This window comes from Callithrix jacchus, chromosome 1 (genome assembly GCF_049354715.1).
Source record: "Callithrix jacchus isolate 240 chromosome 1, calJac240_pri, whole genome shotgun sequence".
In the NCBI taxonomy this organism is placed as follows: domain Eukaryota; kingdom Metazoa; phylum Chordata; class Mammalia; order Primates; family Cebidae; genus Callithrix; species Callithrix jacchus.
In genome coordinates this window covers 201430994-201445191 of record NC_133502.1, presented here as the reverse complement: position 1 = coordinate 201445191, position 14198 = coordinate 201430994, and the positions used below count along the sequence as shown (strand labels likewise).

The following is a 14198-nucleotide window of genomic DNA, read 5'->3' as shown; positions in this document are numbered from 1 at the left end:
GGTGTGATCTTGGCTCACCATAACCTCTGCCTCCCAGGTTCAAGCGATTCTCTTGCCTCAGCTTCCCGAGTAGCTGGGATTACAGGCACATGCCACTACACCCAGCTAATTTTTGTATTTTCGGTAGAGACGGGGTTTCTCCATTTTGGCAAGGCTGGTCTCGAACTTGTGACCTCAGGTCATCCACCTGCCTTAGCCTCCCAAAATGCTGGGATTATAGGCGTGAGCCACCTTGCCTGGTCTTTTTTTTTTTTTTTTTAAGATGGCACGGTGGCTCATGCCTGTAATCCCAGCACTTTGGGAGGCCGAGGCTGGTGGATCACTTGAGGTTAGGAGTTTGAGACTAGCCTGGGCAACATCTAGCTACTGGCCTCAGGCTGAGGCAGGAGAATTGAATCCAGGAGGCAGAGGTTGCCGTGAGCCTAGATTGAACCATTGCACTCCAGCCCAGGTGACAGTGCAAGGCAACATCTCAGCTAATTTTATTGTATTTTTAGTAGAGATGGGGTTTTGTCATGTTGGCCAGGCTGGTCTCAAACTCCTGACCTCAGGTGGGTGATCCACCCACCTTGGCCTCCCAAAGTGCTGGGATTACAGGCGTGAGCAACTGTGCCTAGTCTGTTTTGTTTTATTTATTTATTAGACAAGGTCTTGGCAGGGGACAGTGGCTCACTCCTGTAATCCCACACTTTGGGAGGCCAAGTGGGTGGATCACGTCAGGTCAGTTCAAGGCCAGCCTGGCCAACATGGTGAAACCCTGTCTTTATTGAAAATATAAAAATTAGCTGGGCGTGGTAGTGGGTGCCTATAATCCCAGCTACTGGCCTCAGGCTGAGGCAGGAGAATCACTTGAACCTGGGAGGTGGAAGTTGCGGTGAGCCAAGATTGCACCATTGCACTGCAGCCTGAGTGACAGTGCGAGACAACATCTTAAAAAAAAAAAAAAAAGGGTCATGTTCTGTGACCCAGGCTGGAGAGCAGTGGCATGATCTCTGCTCACTGCAGCCTCTGCCTCCTGGGTTTAAGCAACTCTGTTGTCTTATCCTCCTGAGTAGCTGGGATTTCAGGGCATGCCACCATGCCCAACTAATTTTATTGTATTTTTAGTAGAGACAGGGTTTTCTCACGTTGGCCAGGCTGGTCTTGAACTCCTGACCTCAACTAGTCAGCCTCTCTTGGCCTCCCAAAGTGTTGGGATTACAGGCATGAGCCACTGCGCCCATCCCAGATGGGGATTTTTCTAGTCATTTTTTTCTGTCATAATTGCCTTGGAGTCAGACAACATAGTTGGCATAATTTTAGTCCTTTGAAATTTGCTTTATGGCCCAGTATATGGGCAGTTTTTCCACACGCTCCATGTGATTGAAGAGAACGCATTTGCCACGGTTGTTGAGTGCAGGGTTGTATGGCTGTCCAGTAGGCCTTGTGTGTACTTTCTCTACTTGGGTTGTAAGTTAGTCCATCTTTCCTAAGATATCTATATTTTAATTATGTAAGGTTTTATTTTAAAAGAGCATTCACAAAATACCATATTCATAGATTTACTTTCTGCAATGTAGCTGAATGTGTTGTGTTTGGAATTCCATTCTTAATTTGAAGAAAATCAACTGGGTTGCCCAGGAATTTGGATGCATTTGTTTTGTTTCTTTCTCTTATCCACATTGAAGATGTAAGTAGTCATCTGAAGGCATCCGGTTTGATGACACCACATAATGCATGTCTTTCTTAAGTATTGGTGTTACACAAATGGTTCTTATCTCAGAAGCAGAGAAGCTGATGGGGGAATGAAGGAGAGAGAGTTCTGTGGATTGCTGAGGGCTTGTAACAGAGACAAAGTAGGAGAAGCCAGGGATGACGGCTAGTGACCAATTACTAAGCACACTACACTGGACGCCCCAGGCCACCCTGGGCCCTGCCATCACCCAGCGAGGGTCTCCTTCCTAGGCGCTTGCTGCTGGCTGGCCCAACTGCTCCCCATAGGATAGACCGGGATTTGGGTACTGAAGGATTTTTCATCTGTTCACAGGCAGGCATTCAAGCTCAAAAGCCTAGCCCCTCCCAGGTAACTGCTGAACCCTACATGTGGAAACAATCAAGTGTGTCCCTAAGATGCGGCCACAGACCTAGACAGCTGCAGTCCTATGTGGTTATCTGACGGTTCCTGACAGCTCTGCATAGTGCAATTTAATTTATCAAAGGAAATGAGCAAAGTACCAGATTCTAGACCCATTTTGGCTATGAATTGAAGGGGAGTTGGGAAGCACAGTATCTCATTATGTTGCCTATGCTAGGAACAGAGAAACAAACACAAGCCACAGGGATTTGGGAAAATGCCATGTCAATGCTGCAGTCCGCCCAGCACAGCACCAGCACTACCCCCGGACTCCCAAAGTGCCTTGGCCCAGCAGAAAAGAAACCAGCTGGCCATTCACTGCAGCTGACCAGAGAGGGGACCCTCGACCACATCCAGTGGACCAGTTGGAACATGTGGTCGAGGTTCCCCTCCCAGCACTTTAGGAGGCTGAGGCGGGCAGATCACGAGGTCAGGAGATCGAGACCATCCTGGATAACACAGTGAAACCCTGTCTCTACTAAAAATACAAAAAAATAGCTGGGTGTGGTGGCACATGCCTGTAGTCCCAGCTACAGGAAAATCACTTGAACCTGGGAGGTGGAGGTTGTAGTGAGCTGAGATCACACCACTGCACTCCAGCCTGGCCAACAGAGCGAGGCTCCCTCTCAAACAAAACAACAAAAAATAACACACACACAAAATGGACAAACAGGTACTAGATAGATACAGCAAAGCCCAGAATGTACTAAAAACAGCTTTTTAACAGCTGGTATACGCTCAGCAAGCTGTGTGGGGAGGGCAATGGCAGGCACAGGAGTGGAAGCTGCAGGAACGCCTGGAGGGGGGAGGTGGTCACCAGGCTGTGGTCCTGCTCCAATCCCCCCACAGCCCATTCCTTCCCAACCGCAGGCTCATTCTTGCTCCTTGTGAATGACTTCCTCTCTCGTTTTGGCACCCTCGAAGATAGCAGAGTTGGGATTGGCTACTTGATTGAGGAGTGTTGCAATGGTTTGAGGTTGCTGGAGCCGTGGTCTCTGTTCTTCCCTCTTTTGTCCGTTCTCTGAAATCATGTTGGATCAGTGGAGGGCCATCTCTGAAGCGGCTGCCCATTGTGGGGCCTGTTCACCAGTCAGCTGGGTGACTACTTCCCCGGCCTCCTAAGAAGTCATCCTTGAAGCCTCGTCATCTAGTCCACCTTTTCTGAATCCAAAGCTGCCTTTATCTTGCTTTCTGCCTTCTGCAGTGTCCACATCAAGTGACTGATCACCCAACAGTGCACCATCATATTTCAAAGCTTCCTTAAGGGAATCCGCTTCATCAAATTCTATATAGTAGAATCCTTTTTTTTTTTTTTTTTGAGACGGAGTTTCTCTCTTGTTACCCAGGCTGGAGCGCAATGGCGCGATCTCGGCTCACCGCAACCTCCGCCTCCTGGGTTCAGGCAATTCTCCTGCCTTAGCCTCCTGAGTAGCCGGGACTACAGGCACACGCCACCACGCCCAGCTAATTTTTTTTGTATTTTTAGTAGAGACGGGGTTTCACCATACTGACCAGGATGGTCTCGATCTCCTGACCTCATGATCCACCTGCCTCAGCCTCCCAAAGTGCTGGGATTACAGGCTTGAGCCACCGCGCCCAGCCTATAGTAGAATCCTTTAAATTTGTCTGTGTCTTTGTCTCTGACTAGCTATATACTCCTTATGCTGAGATCCTGAAAGATAGCATCTGTGTCTCCCTGAAACATATTAAAAGGTAGATTTCTTATGTATGCTCTGTAGAGGGGCTCTGTGGGTGAATCCTTCTGGCTGTGGGAACCCTGGCCACGCCTGGCTAAGTTTTGTATTTTTAGTAGAGACATGGTTTTACCATGTTGGCCAGGCTGGGGTCGAATTCTTGACCTCAGGTGGTCCCCCTCCCTTGGCCTCCCAAAGGGCTGGGATTACAGGCGTGAGCCACCATGTCCATCGGATTGTTCATCTTTAAGAACTAAAGCCAAACTGTTTTCCAGAGTCTTGCACCAATTTACACTGCCAGCAGCAATGTATCAGATCCTGTAGATCTGTGGCTTCTTCAACATACATAGTTTTTATGTGATGAACTGGCCATATATTTTTTTTTTCTGCAAAATTCTTGTTCATGACTCTTGCACATTTTCCCATTACTTTTATATTATTTGTTGATTAGAATTTCTTTATGTGGGCTGGGCACAGTGGCTCATGCCACCCAGCACTTTGGGATGTGGAGGCAGGCAGATCACCTGAGGTTAGGAGTTCGAGACCACCCTGGCCAACATGGCAAAACCCCGTCCCTCCTAAAAATACAAAAATTAGTCAGGCATCGTGGCATGTGCTTGTAATCCCAGATCCTCAGGAGGCTGAGACAGGAGAATCGCTTGAACCCGGAGGCGGAGTTTGCAGTGAGCCGAGATTTCACCACTGCACTCCAGCCTGGGTGACAGAGTGAGATGCCACCTCAAGAAAAAAAAAAGTTCTTTATGTGATCTTTTTAAAATTATTATTTTTCACTGTGATAAAATACTCTGTATTCTTTATAATAATCCTCTGTCAAGCGTAGGTATGTATTATGATTACCTTCTCCAAGTTTGTTTATGCATCGTCTGTTCGCTTTTGTTAAATTGCCTTTTAGTGAGTAAAAGTTCTCAATGAACAAAAGTATTTTAATATGGTCAAATATATTAACGTTTGTGCTTTAATATTTCCTTAAGGTCTGAAAGATATTTATGCTTTTAAACTTAAGTCACTGTTTACAGTAAGTCAAACGTAATATTATTTGTAAGGCCATTATTTGGAGTTGATTTTCTTTATAATGTGATGGAGCAATTAAGTTCATCTTTTTCCATAGGGACAATCATTTTTACCCAGATCCATTTGGTGAGCCATTCCATCTTTCCCACAAGATCTGATATGCCACCTCTGTCATATATCAGAGATACATATATCCCTAGGTCTGTTTCTGGGCTCACTATTCTGTTAACTATAGTTTCAAAATAAAAATCCTGGTATCTAGTAGGGCAAGTCCTCTCTGGTCTTCAGAAATGTCTTGGCCCTTTATATCTCAATATAAATTTTAAAAATTCTAATATCAAGTTCCATGAAAGTCCGTATTGGGGTTTTGTTTGATTTACTGACTTTTTAGATCATGACATCTTTACAATACTTTGTATATTTCGCCATTTATTTAGCTCTTCTTTGGTATCTCTTATTAAAGCTTTATAATACTCCCTATAGAGGTCCTTGATATTATATGCTGTTTATTGGTGTCATTTATTTATTTATTTATTTTTGAGACAGAGTTTCGCTCTTGTTGCCCATGCTGGAGTGCAATGGTACAATCTCGGCTCACTGCAACCTCTGCCTCCCAGGTTCAAGTGATTTTCCTGCCTCAGCCTCCCGAGTAGCTAAGATTACAGGCATGTGCCACCATGCCTGGCTAATTTTGTATTTCAGTAGAGATAGGGTTTCTCCATGTTGGTCAGGCTGGTCTCAAACTCCCGACCTCGGGTGATCTGCCTGCCTCAGCCTCCCAAAGTGCTGGGATTACAGGTGTGAGCCATTATGCTCAGCCTTGGTGTCTTGTCTTAAATTACATTTTTCTAGTTGTTTGCTGTTAGTATATAGAAATGCAGTTGGCTTTTGTATATTAATCTTATATCTAGGCATCTAGGCACTAAAATGCTTTTTCTGAATCTATTGAAACCTGTGAATATGATTACTCTATGAATTTTTCTAATATGAAATCATTCTGTATACCCAGGATAAATTCAATCTTGTTTTGGATTTTTCCTTATATATTTATTAATATAAGTGAAATAGGGTAGAACTTTTTTTTCCTACTGCTAGTTTAGCCCAATTTGGTATAAGGGTTATCTTGGCTTCACAGTATAGGACAGGTAATTATTTCCTTTTTCTATGATCTGGAACATTTTATATAAAATTGGAATAATGATTCTGGAAAAATTGGGAGAATTCACCTGTAAAATTAACTGGGCCTTGTGCTTTTCTTATGGTAATTTCTAAACTGTTGCCTCAGTTACTTTATTATAGGAGTAGTCGTGTGTTTTATTTGTTCTGGAAGTCAGTTCTCTCTTTTTTTTTTTTTTTTTTTGTAGAGACAGGATCTTGCTGTTGCCCAGGTTGGTCTTGAACTCATGGGCTTAAAAATGATCCAACTGCCTTGCCTCTCCAAAGTGCTGGAATTATAGGTGTGAGCCACTGTGCCCAGCTAGAGTTAGTTCTTGTTGTAGTTTTCTAAGAATTTGTTCCTCTAAGTTTTAATCATGTCTTTATACTTCATATGTCACATTAAACCTTTTTCATTAATAATACTTATTTCTATCTTGATCAGTCTTGCCAGTAGTTTCCTAATTTGACAGTTTTTTGTGCCTCAAAGAATCCACTTTTGGCTTTATCTTTTTATTGATTTCTTCTTTTATTCTTCTTCTTATTATTGATATATAGATGGGGACTTGCCACGTTACCCAGGCTCGTCTCAAATTCTTGAACCTCAAGCAATCTTCCCAACTTGGCCTTGCAAAATGGTAAGATGATATGGGTTGGCTATGTCCCCATCCAAATCTCATCTCAAATTATAATCTAAATTGTAATCCCCACGTCAGGGGAGGGACCTTGTGGGAGGTGATTAGACCATGGGGGTGGTCACTGTTCTTGTGAGAGTGAGTGAGTTCTCACGAGATCTCATGGTTTTGTAAGTGGCTGTTTCCCCTGCTCTCTCCTGCTGCCTTGTGAAGAAGTTACTTGGTTCTCTTTCACCTTACACCATGATTGAGTTTCCTGAGGCTTCTTTAATCATGCAGAACTGTGAGTTAATGAAACCTCTTTCCTTTATAAATTACCCAATCTCTGGTAGTATCTTTATAGTAGTGTGAAAATGGAATAATACTGGAGATTATAGGCATGAACCACCACACCTGGCCAAAATTATTATTTTTTGGGACAGGGTCTTGCTCTGTCTGGAGCAAGACAGGCTGGAGTGCAGTGGTGTGTTGACAACTTGCAGCAGCCTTGACCTCCTGGGCCGAAGTGATCCTCCCATCTCAGTCCTTCTGAGTAGCCAGGACTACAGGCAATGCAGCATCATGCCTGGCTAATTGAGAAAAAGAAATCTTTGTTTTTTTGGTAGGGATGAGGTCTCTTTGAATTTCTATGTTGAACTTTCTAATATTAGAATTGATACTCAGAAAGGAGAAAGCCTCGACATTATTTAAATGATTTAAGGCCACATATTTCCTTCAAAGCGTTGCTTTTGTTGGATCCAGCCAGTGTAATTTTTTCTTTTCCTGAGACGGAGTCTCACTCTGTCACCTAGCCTGGAGTACACTGGCGCCATCTCAGCTCACTGCAACCTCTGCCTCCCAGGTTCAAGCGATTCTCCCACCTTAGCCTCCAGAGTAGGATTATAGGCACTTGCCACTATTTCTAGCTAATTTTTGTATTTTTAGTAGAAACGGGGTTTCACCATTTTGGCCAGGATAGTCTAGAACTCCTGACCTCAGGTGATCCACCTGCCATCACAGATCTGTACATCCGTGAGGCTTTCATTAGGGTTTAGTCCATGATCAATTTTTGCATACAATCCATGTATACTTGAGAAAAAGTATTTTCTCAGGGTGGCATCCGTGAGTCTGTATAGCCTGTATTGTTTCAGTCTCCATATACTTGCTGGATTGTTTTTAATTTTTTCCATTTGACCTATCTGCAAGTGAGCAAGGTATTTAGAAACCTCCCAGTCTCCTACTGTGGTGATGGATTTATCCATTTCTTCCTTAAGTATCAATATGTGCTTTGTATATATTTGAGGCATTTTAATTATATGCATAATGTTTAAAAATATTATATTTTTTGTTGAACTCAACCTTTTATTATATAGCAACTTTCCCTTCCTTAATAATGCTTTTGTCCTAAAGTCTATCTTACTTGATATTAATATAGCTATTATAGCTTTTGCTGGTTAGTATTTTCATGATATATGTCTTTTGACTTTTGTATACCTTCATATTTTGGGAATCTATTAGAAGGCTCAGGTATCCGGATTTTAACAAATCCAATTAGGCTGGAGTTAGTGGCTTGTGTCTGTAATCCCAGCACTTTGAGAGGCTGAGGCTGGAAGATTACTTGAGGCCAGGAATTTGAGATTGGACAGGGCAACATAGTGAGACCCTGTCCCTACAAAAAATTTTTTAACATTACCCAGGCATGGTGGTGCATACCTATAGTCCTAGCTATTCAGGAGTGTGAGGTTGGAGAATCACTTGAATATGGGTGTTTGAGGCTGCAGTGAACTGTGATTGTGCCACTGAATGCCAGCCTGGATAACGGCGAGACTCTGTCTCTTAAAAAAAAAAAAATCCAGTTTGTCAGTACTTTGCTTTTTAACTGATTATAATAAAATATAAATAGATGAAGTTTATCAATGAAGCAATCATTGACCCTTGGACCTATTGCTGTTATGCTAATTCACTGTTTTTGTTTGTGCTACTTTTCAATTTTCTCTATAACAATCTTATAAATGCTTCTTCCTTCTAATAAGAACTTAGCATTTCTTCACATCCCTGAGGTCCTTCCCCTTCTCCCCAAATTCCCTCATGCTAACATTATCTAAACTTTTAAATCTGCATTATTACGGGCATATTTTCTATTTTTCTTTGATCCTAGTAATTGTTTAAAAAATAACTTTTAGGTTGGGTGTGGTGGCTCACACTTGTAATTCTAACACTTTGAGAGGACGAGGTGCCGATCACTTGAGGTCAGGAGTTCAAGACCAGACTGGCCAACATGGTGAAAACCTGTCTCTACCTGAAATACAAAAATTAGCCGGGTGTGGTGGTGGTGCCTATAGTCCCAGCTACTCAGGAGGCTGAGGCAGGAAAATCACTTGAACCTGGGAGGTGGAGTTTGCAGTGAGCTGAGATCATGCCACTGCATTCTAGCCTGGGCAACAGAGTGAGAGTCCATCTCAAAACAAACAACAACAAAAAACACTCTTACTTTATTCATCTATTGTAAAGTCCTTGCTCCCCCATCCCCCCTTTAAAGTACTATGTCCAATATAGTTTTCATTTTTTTCCCTCTCCAATGCTGGAGTGCAGTGGCACGATCTTGGCTCATTGTAACTTCCACCTCCTGGGTTCAAATGATTCTCATGCTTCAGCCTTGTGAGTAACTGGGACTACAGGCGCCACCACCACATCTGGCTAATTTTTGTATTATTAGTAGTGACAGTTTCACCATGTTGGCCAGGGTAGTCTCAAACTCCTGGCCTCCCAAAGTGCTGGGATTACAGGCGGGAGCCACTGCACCCGTCCCAATAATGTTTTCATCGTTAGAAGTTTTGCCTCACAAAATCGGAGGCTGCATGCCGAAGGATATGGCCACATATGTGAATGATAGTTTGACCAGATAGAAAATTCTACTTTCTAATTTCATAACTTAGAAAATATTAATCCAGTGTTGGTTGTTGAAAAATCTGATGTCAGACTGACTTTTTATCCTCAACTGAAATCTCCTTCTTGCTGGAAGCTATTAGAATTTTTTTTTGGTCTTCATTTTGGTGGAGACTCGACATTGGAAGGCCAGGGAGCCTGCTGCGGGGACCTCATTCTGTGTTCTCCCTGTAGCTTCTTGTCTTTCCTGGGTTTTATCTTTTTTTTTTTTTTTGAGATGGCATCTCACTCTCTCCCAGGCTGGAGTGCAATGGTATGATCTTGGCTCACTGCAACCTCCACCTCCCGGGTTCAAGCAGTTCTCCTGCCTCAGCTTCCGAAGCAGCTAGGATTACATGCATATACCACCACACCAGTTAATGAGACAGGGTTTCACCATCTTGGCCAAGCTAGTCTTGAACTCCTGACCTCAGGTCATCCACCAGTCTCAGCCTCCCACAGTGCTGGGATTAACGCCCACCTGGTTTTGTCTTTTTAAATGCAGTTCGATCACTTCTTCTGACCTGTGTTCAGATGATAAAGTCTAGCTATAAACAATTCCATCGGGTTCTCAATTTCAGTTATTTTTCCTTTGTTGAATTTCGATTTGTTCTCTTGGGAACTTCCTATGCCACGTTTTATAGCTTGCTGTTCCCTGTGGTTATTTTCAAGTATGTTTTGTATTTCTTGTACGGAAGAACAGGGAGGGGCTGTGTCCTACCACCTCATTTAAAGTCTGCGTAGTGTTTGCTACCATCTGATAGTTTGACATGTATTTACTGTTGGGAGTCTGCCTTCACACTGGGATGTCAGCTGCATAAGACTCCTCTCTGCCCATGTGTGGACTGAACCCTCCTGACCTCCTGTGCCTGTCAGTTGCTTTCTGTCCACTGCCCTCCTCCTCTCTCCTTTGACCCCTGCCAGTGCTACTTACGGCAGTGGGTACTTCTTCCACAGCAGCTTGGCTGACAGAGTCTGGTACACTGTCTTCTGCTTCCCATCGGAGGTGGGGCTGCTGGGGCTGCTATGCACGACCTTGGAGCACTCCATTTGTTCATCCCACGAGCCGGACAGCACATAGTGGGCCTTGCCCTGGCTGTCACTCACCACTCCTGTTACCTGTGGACAGTGGCAGGACCAGCATGGGTGTACACTCTGCTCTGGGCCCCCTGGGATGCTCAGAGGTGGCCGGCCCTGCTTACCTTCCGGGCTGGCTCTTTGGAGAAGTAGCTGTAGGGCAGGAACTTCAGCTGGCATCGGTCATTGGTCTTATGGTTCACAATCTCTATGTCCCCTGACTGGTGAAGGAGAGCCGTCGTCAGCGGCCAGCCCCCAGCCTGTGCACCCCCTCCCCAAGGGCGCCCCTGACCTGGTCGATCCAGAGCTTGCCCACGATGATGTTGTGGACCGTTGAGGTGCTCTTCCTCCACACGTAGTGATTCCCACTGGCCTGGAATTCTAAGTGGATGGCACCTGGAGGCAGGGGACAGGTCAGAGGTCATGCCCCCCATGCAGAGCTCTGGCCAGCCTGCCCTTAGATCCCGGTGTCTTGGGAGGCAGACCTACTGGGCATTCTCCCCTGGAAGCCCCCAGCAGGCTTTTGTGTCTGCAGAATCCTCCCTTTTAAGCAGAATGTCTTTCTGTCCCAGGAAGGCACAGGGCCCCAGCTCACCTAGTGGCATAATGGAGATGTATTTTCCCCGGAACTTGCTGGAGATGGTGATCTCCTGCCAGAGGCTCCAGCCATGCTTGGAGAACACGTAGTGTGCAGCTGAGGGGGGGTGGTGGCTGACCTGAGACCAGACCCACAGGGTGTGAGCATCTGCCAGACACGAGCCCAGCCTCACCTCCCCCCGGCCAGGGAGGGACAGCCTGCCCTGTCTCAGCAGGCATAGCTAGTTTTTGGATGGCCGGGGCCCAGGCTTCCCTCTCCTGAGCCTACTCACTCCCTAGGACAGAAACCAGTGTAGCCCTGCCCCTGGACAGGCTCAACCTGGGCTCCCGCTGCCCCCAGTGCGCCTGGCCTAATTTGCTGTCTCTGTAAGAGGTGCCCACTTGCTTCCTATGTCCCAGGAGTGCAGGCCCAGCTGCCAACCACCCCGGGAGATGGGTGAGCTGGCCCTGAGCTCAGCTGTTAGCCTCCCCAAGGGGCTGTGGGAAGCTCTGCCTCCTCCTCGCCTTCACCTCAGCACCCTGCCTTTCCAGCCGCTTATACCACACGCTCTGCAGCCTCTCTGGCCCTCCTTGCGCTCTTCCTCTAACCCTGAGCAAGCCTGCCTGTTCTTCCTTCAAATCGCACCCAGCATCTGCCCCCTCCACTCCTACCTCCAGCTTCCCAGGCCTCCCTGTGGGCCACTTCCCCCACTGCAGCAGAGGGCTCCTCTCATAGGTCAGGAGGCAGCCACCACCCCGGGTGCACTGCCCTCCAGCTGCTTCCCCTCCACCTCTGCTCCTTTCCTCCCCTCAACCTCTCTGCATCAGCAAAGCTGCTCTCTGACCACCCCTTATCCAAAGTGTCGACAAACTGGCTGGCTCATCCTTCAAAAGCTGCCTGTGTTCTGGCTTCCCACTTCCCCGGGTCTGGGCACCCCACCCCTATGTGGGTCACTGCAGCCACCTCCTAACAAGGCCTCACAGCAGCTGCGGCCTCTTCAACTAGCACCCAGGATTTGTGAATGACCAGCATCCCACGCTCATCCCAGGGGCCAGGGCAGCACTGGCACCAACAGAATTGCCTCGTTTCCAACGAGGACGCCGAGGCCCAGCATGGGGCTGCCACTGCTGAGGCTCCTGGCTGCTGGGCCTGGGTCTTGGCGAGTCTCTGTGGGGCAGGGGTGGTGGGGACAGGCTGCTGTCACTGGCCAGGACAGAGTCCATCCCACTAAGCACAGCCCAGGCTCTTCCTGCCTGCTTCTTTCAGCTTGGTGGTGACCCCACACTCCTCCCCAGCAGTGCCCACAGCAGCCTGGCCTGGAGCTTGCTGTCCCCTTCTCTACACACCAGTCCCGACCCTGTCCTTACCAGGCTGTCCTCTCATGCCCCTCCCTGTTTCCAGGAGGCTGTGTGCCTGTGTCTGGCCCTCAGCTAGATGGCTCCTTGGGTATGGGCGGTTGGGGTCAGAGGCTACATCCCATTTGTCACCCTGGGCCTGGCAGGAACAGCCTGGCCAGAGTGTGGGCAGGCACCACCCAGTGCCAGCCTGACCTGCTCACCTGCTCACAGAGGGAGCGCAGGCCCATGTCGTCGAGGCGATCTAGCTCGAAAGTCTCCCCCAGCATGGGGTTGAAGGGCTTGGCGATGCGGTGTACCGTGGTGGAGTAGGAGGACACGGAGAAGGCGGCTACCAGGCACATCTGCTCCACTGAGCTGGTGCAGTGCACCGCCTTGTCCAGCAGGTGGTGGTACTCCAGGTCCTCCGTCAGCCGCTGGAGCATGGACAAGGGCTCGTTGAAGTTCACCTGTGGGTGGGCGGGCAGTCAGGTGGGCACCAGCCCTGGCTTGGCACAGTGTCTTTACTTTTCTCGGATGTTCGGGGAAACACTGCGGCCCCCATGCCATCACCTCCCTGGCCCCTCCTGCCTGTTTTCTCCAGCCCTCCCCACCTGGCCTGCTGCATCCAACACACTCTTATGTTCGCTGTTGCTCCCCCGGCTTGCATGGACACCCACCCACCGAGGCTAGGGGTTCTGCCTGGCCCACTGCTGCATCTTCAGTGAGTGAATGAGCACGAGTCTGTGGGTGGAGGAAGTGGGGCTTCCCCATGTTCTGAGCTGTGATGGGGCCTGGCCCAGGACGGGTGAGGCCCAGGGCTCCTGTCTCGGTGTCACATAGGGCAGGGTCAGTCTCTCCACCATGATGCCATCGGGTATGAGTCTCAGCTTCCCCCGTGTTATCTTGCTCCATCCTCCCGGACACTGAAGGGGGTGCTGTGATTCTCCCCACTCTGCAGATGTGGACACAGATGCTGGAGATGTGAAGGAACTTGTTCTGGGTCACACAGTGGAACTGTCTGGCCTGGTGGAGATACCACCGTATCCTGCTGGCTTGAGGATGCAAGCCCTGCCCTCAGCTGTGTGCCCACACTGAGCCTGCATTTCCTGGGGATGGCACCAGGGATGGCTGCCAGCTGAAGGACGGACCACCCCTCCACACACAGCACCATCCTGCCACTCCCCATCTACAGATCAGGACAGCTGGGACACAGTAAGGCCCTGTGAGATCCAGCTAAGTAGCTAAGTAGACAGCTGGTGAAAAGACCAGAGGTGCTCTGGGGCTCCCCACATTGCCGATCCATGCAGAGCTTCTCCCTGGCTCCTTTCACCAGAGCCCAAAGATGCCTGTACTTTTGAAGATTGGGCAATGCCAGTGTAGACGATTAGATAATTAGTTACATGCTCCTCAGATGCCATTAAGAAAATGACATTCCAAGGCTGTGTGTACTTCACACAGGCCGTTACTTCTCAGCCATGCACAGGAAAGCAGCCCCAGAGGACCCACCGGCATGGGGATCCTGGAGAGCTCCCGGCCGATGCAGTTCTTCATGATGCTCCAGAGGTTAAGGCTGTAGTTGGGCTTGTTGGGGATGCGAACTCGCCTCTTGACTTTGGATGAACCCTTGGGCACGAGTGAGGCACCATCTAGTATCTGCCACAGGAGTGGGGCCAC

At 47.7% G+C, this 14198-nt stretch overlaps 1 protein-coding gene across 12 annotated transcripts in view; it reads right to left on the bottom strand.

The window, feature by feature from the left end:
- OSBP2 (oxysterol binding protein 2) overlaps nucleotides 1–14198 on the bottom strand; it is a 208400-nt gene that overhangs the window by 2134 nt on the left and 192068 nt on the right. For 9 of the 12 annotated variants that reach the window (XM_054240147.2, XM_035269708.3, XM_009009359.4 and 6 more), the window contains 6 exons: nucleotides 14031–14177; nucleotides 12746–12991; nucleotides 11206–11326; nucleotides 10903–11006; nucleotides 10736–10831; nucleotides 10468–10652 (listed from right to left, as the gene is read on the bottom strand). In XM_054240147.2, coding sequence (XP_054096122.2) covers nucleotides 10468–10652; nucleotides 10736–10831; nucleotides 10903–11006; nucleotides 11206–11326; nucleotides 12746–12991; nucleotides 14031–14177 — 899 coding nt within the window. Of the gene's footprint in view, nucleotides 1–143; nucleotides 1774–5694; nucleotides 10058–10467; nucleotides 10653–10735; nucleotides 10832–10902; nucleotides 11007–11205; nucleotides 11327–12745; nucleotides 12992–14030; nucleotides 14178–14198 lie in introns of those variants that run through there. The other 3 variants (XM_078338308.1, XM_054240165.2, XM_054240158.2) reach the window with 3 other exon arrangements.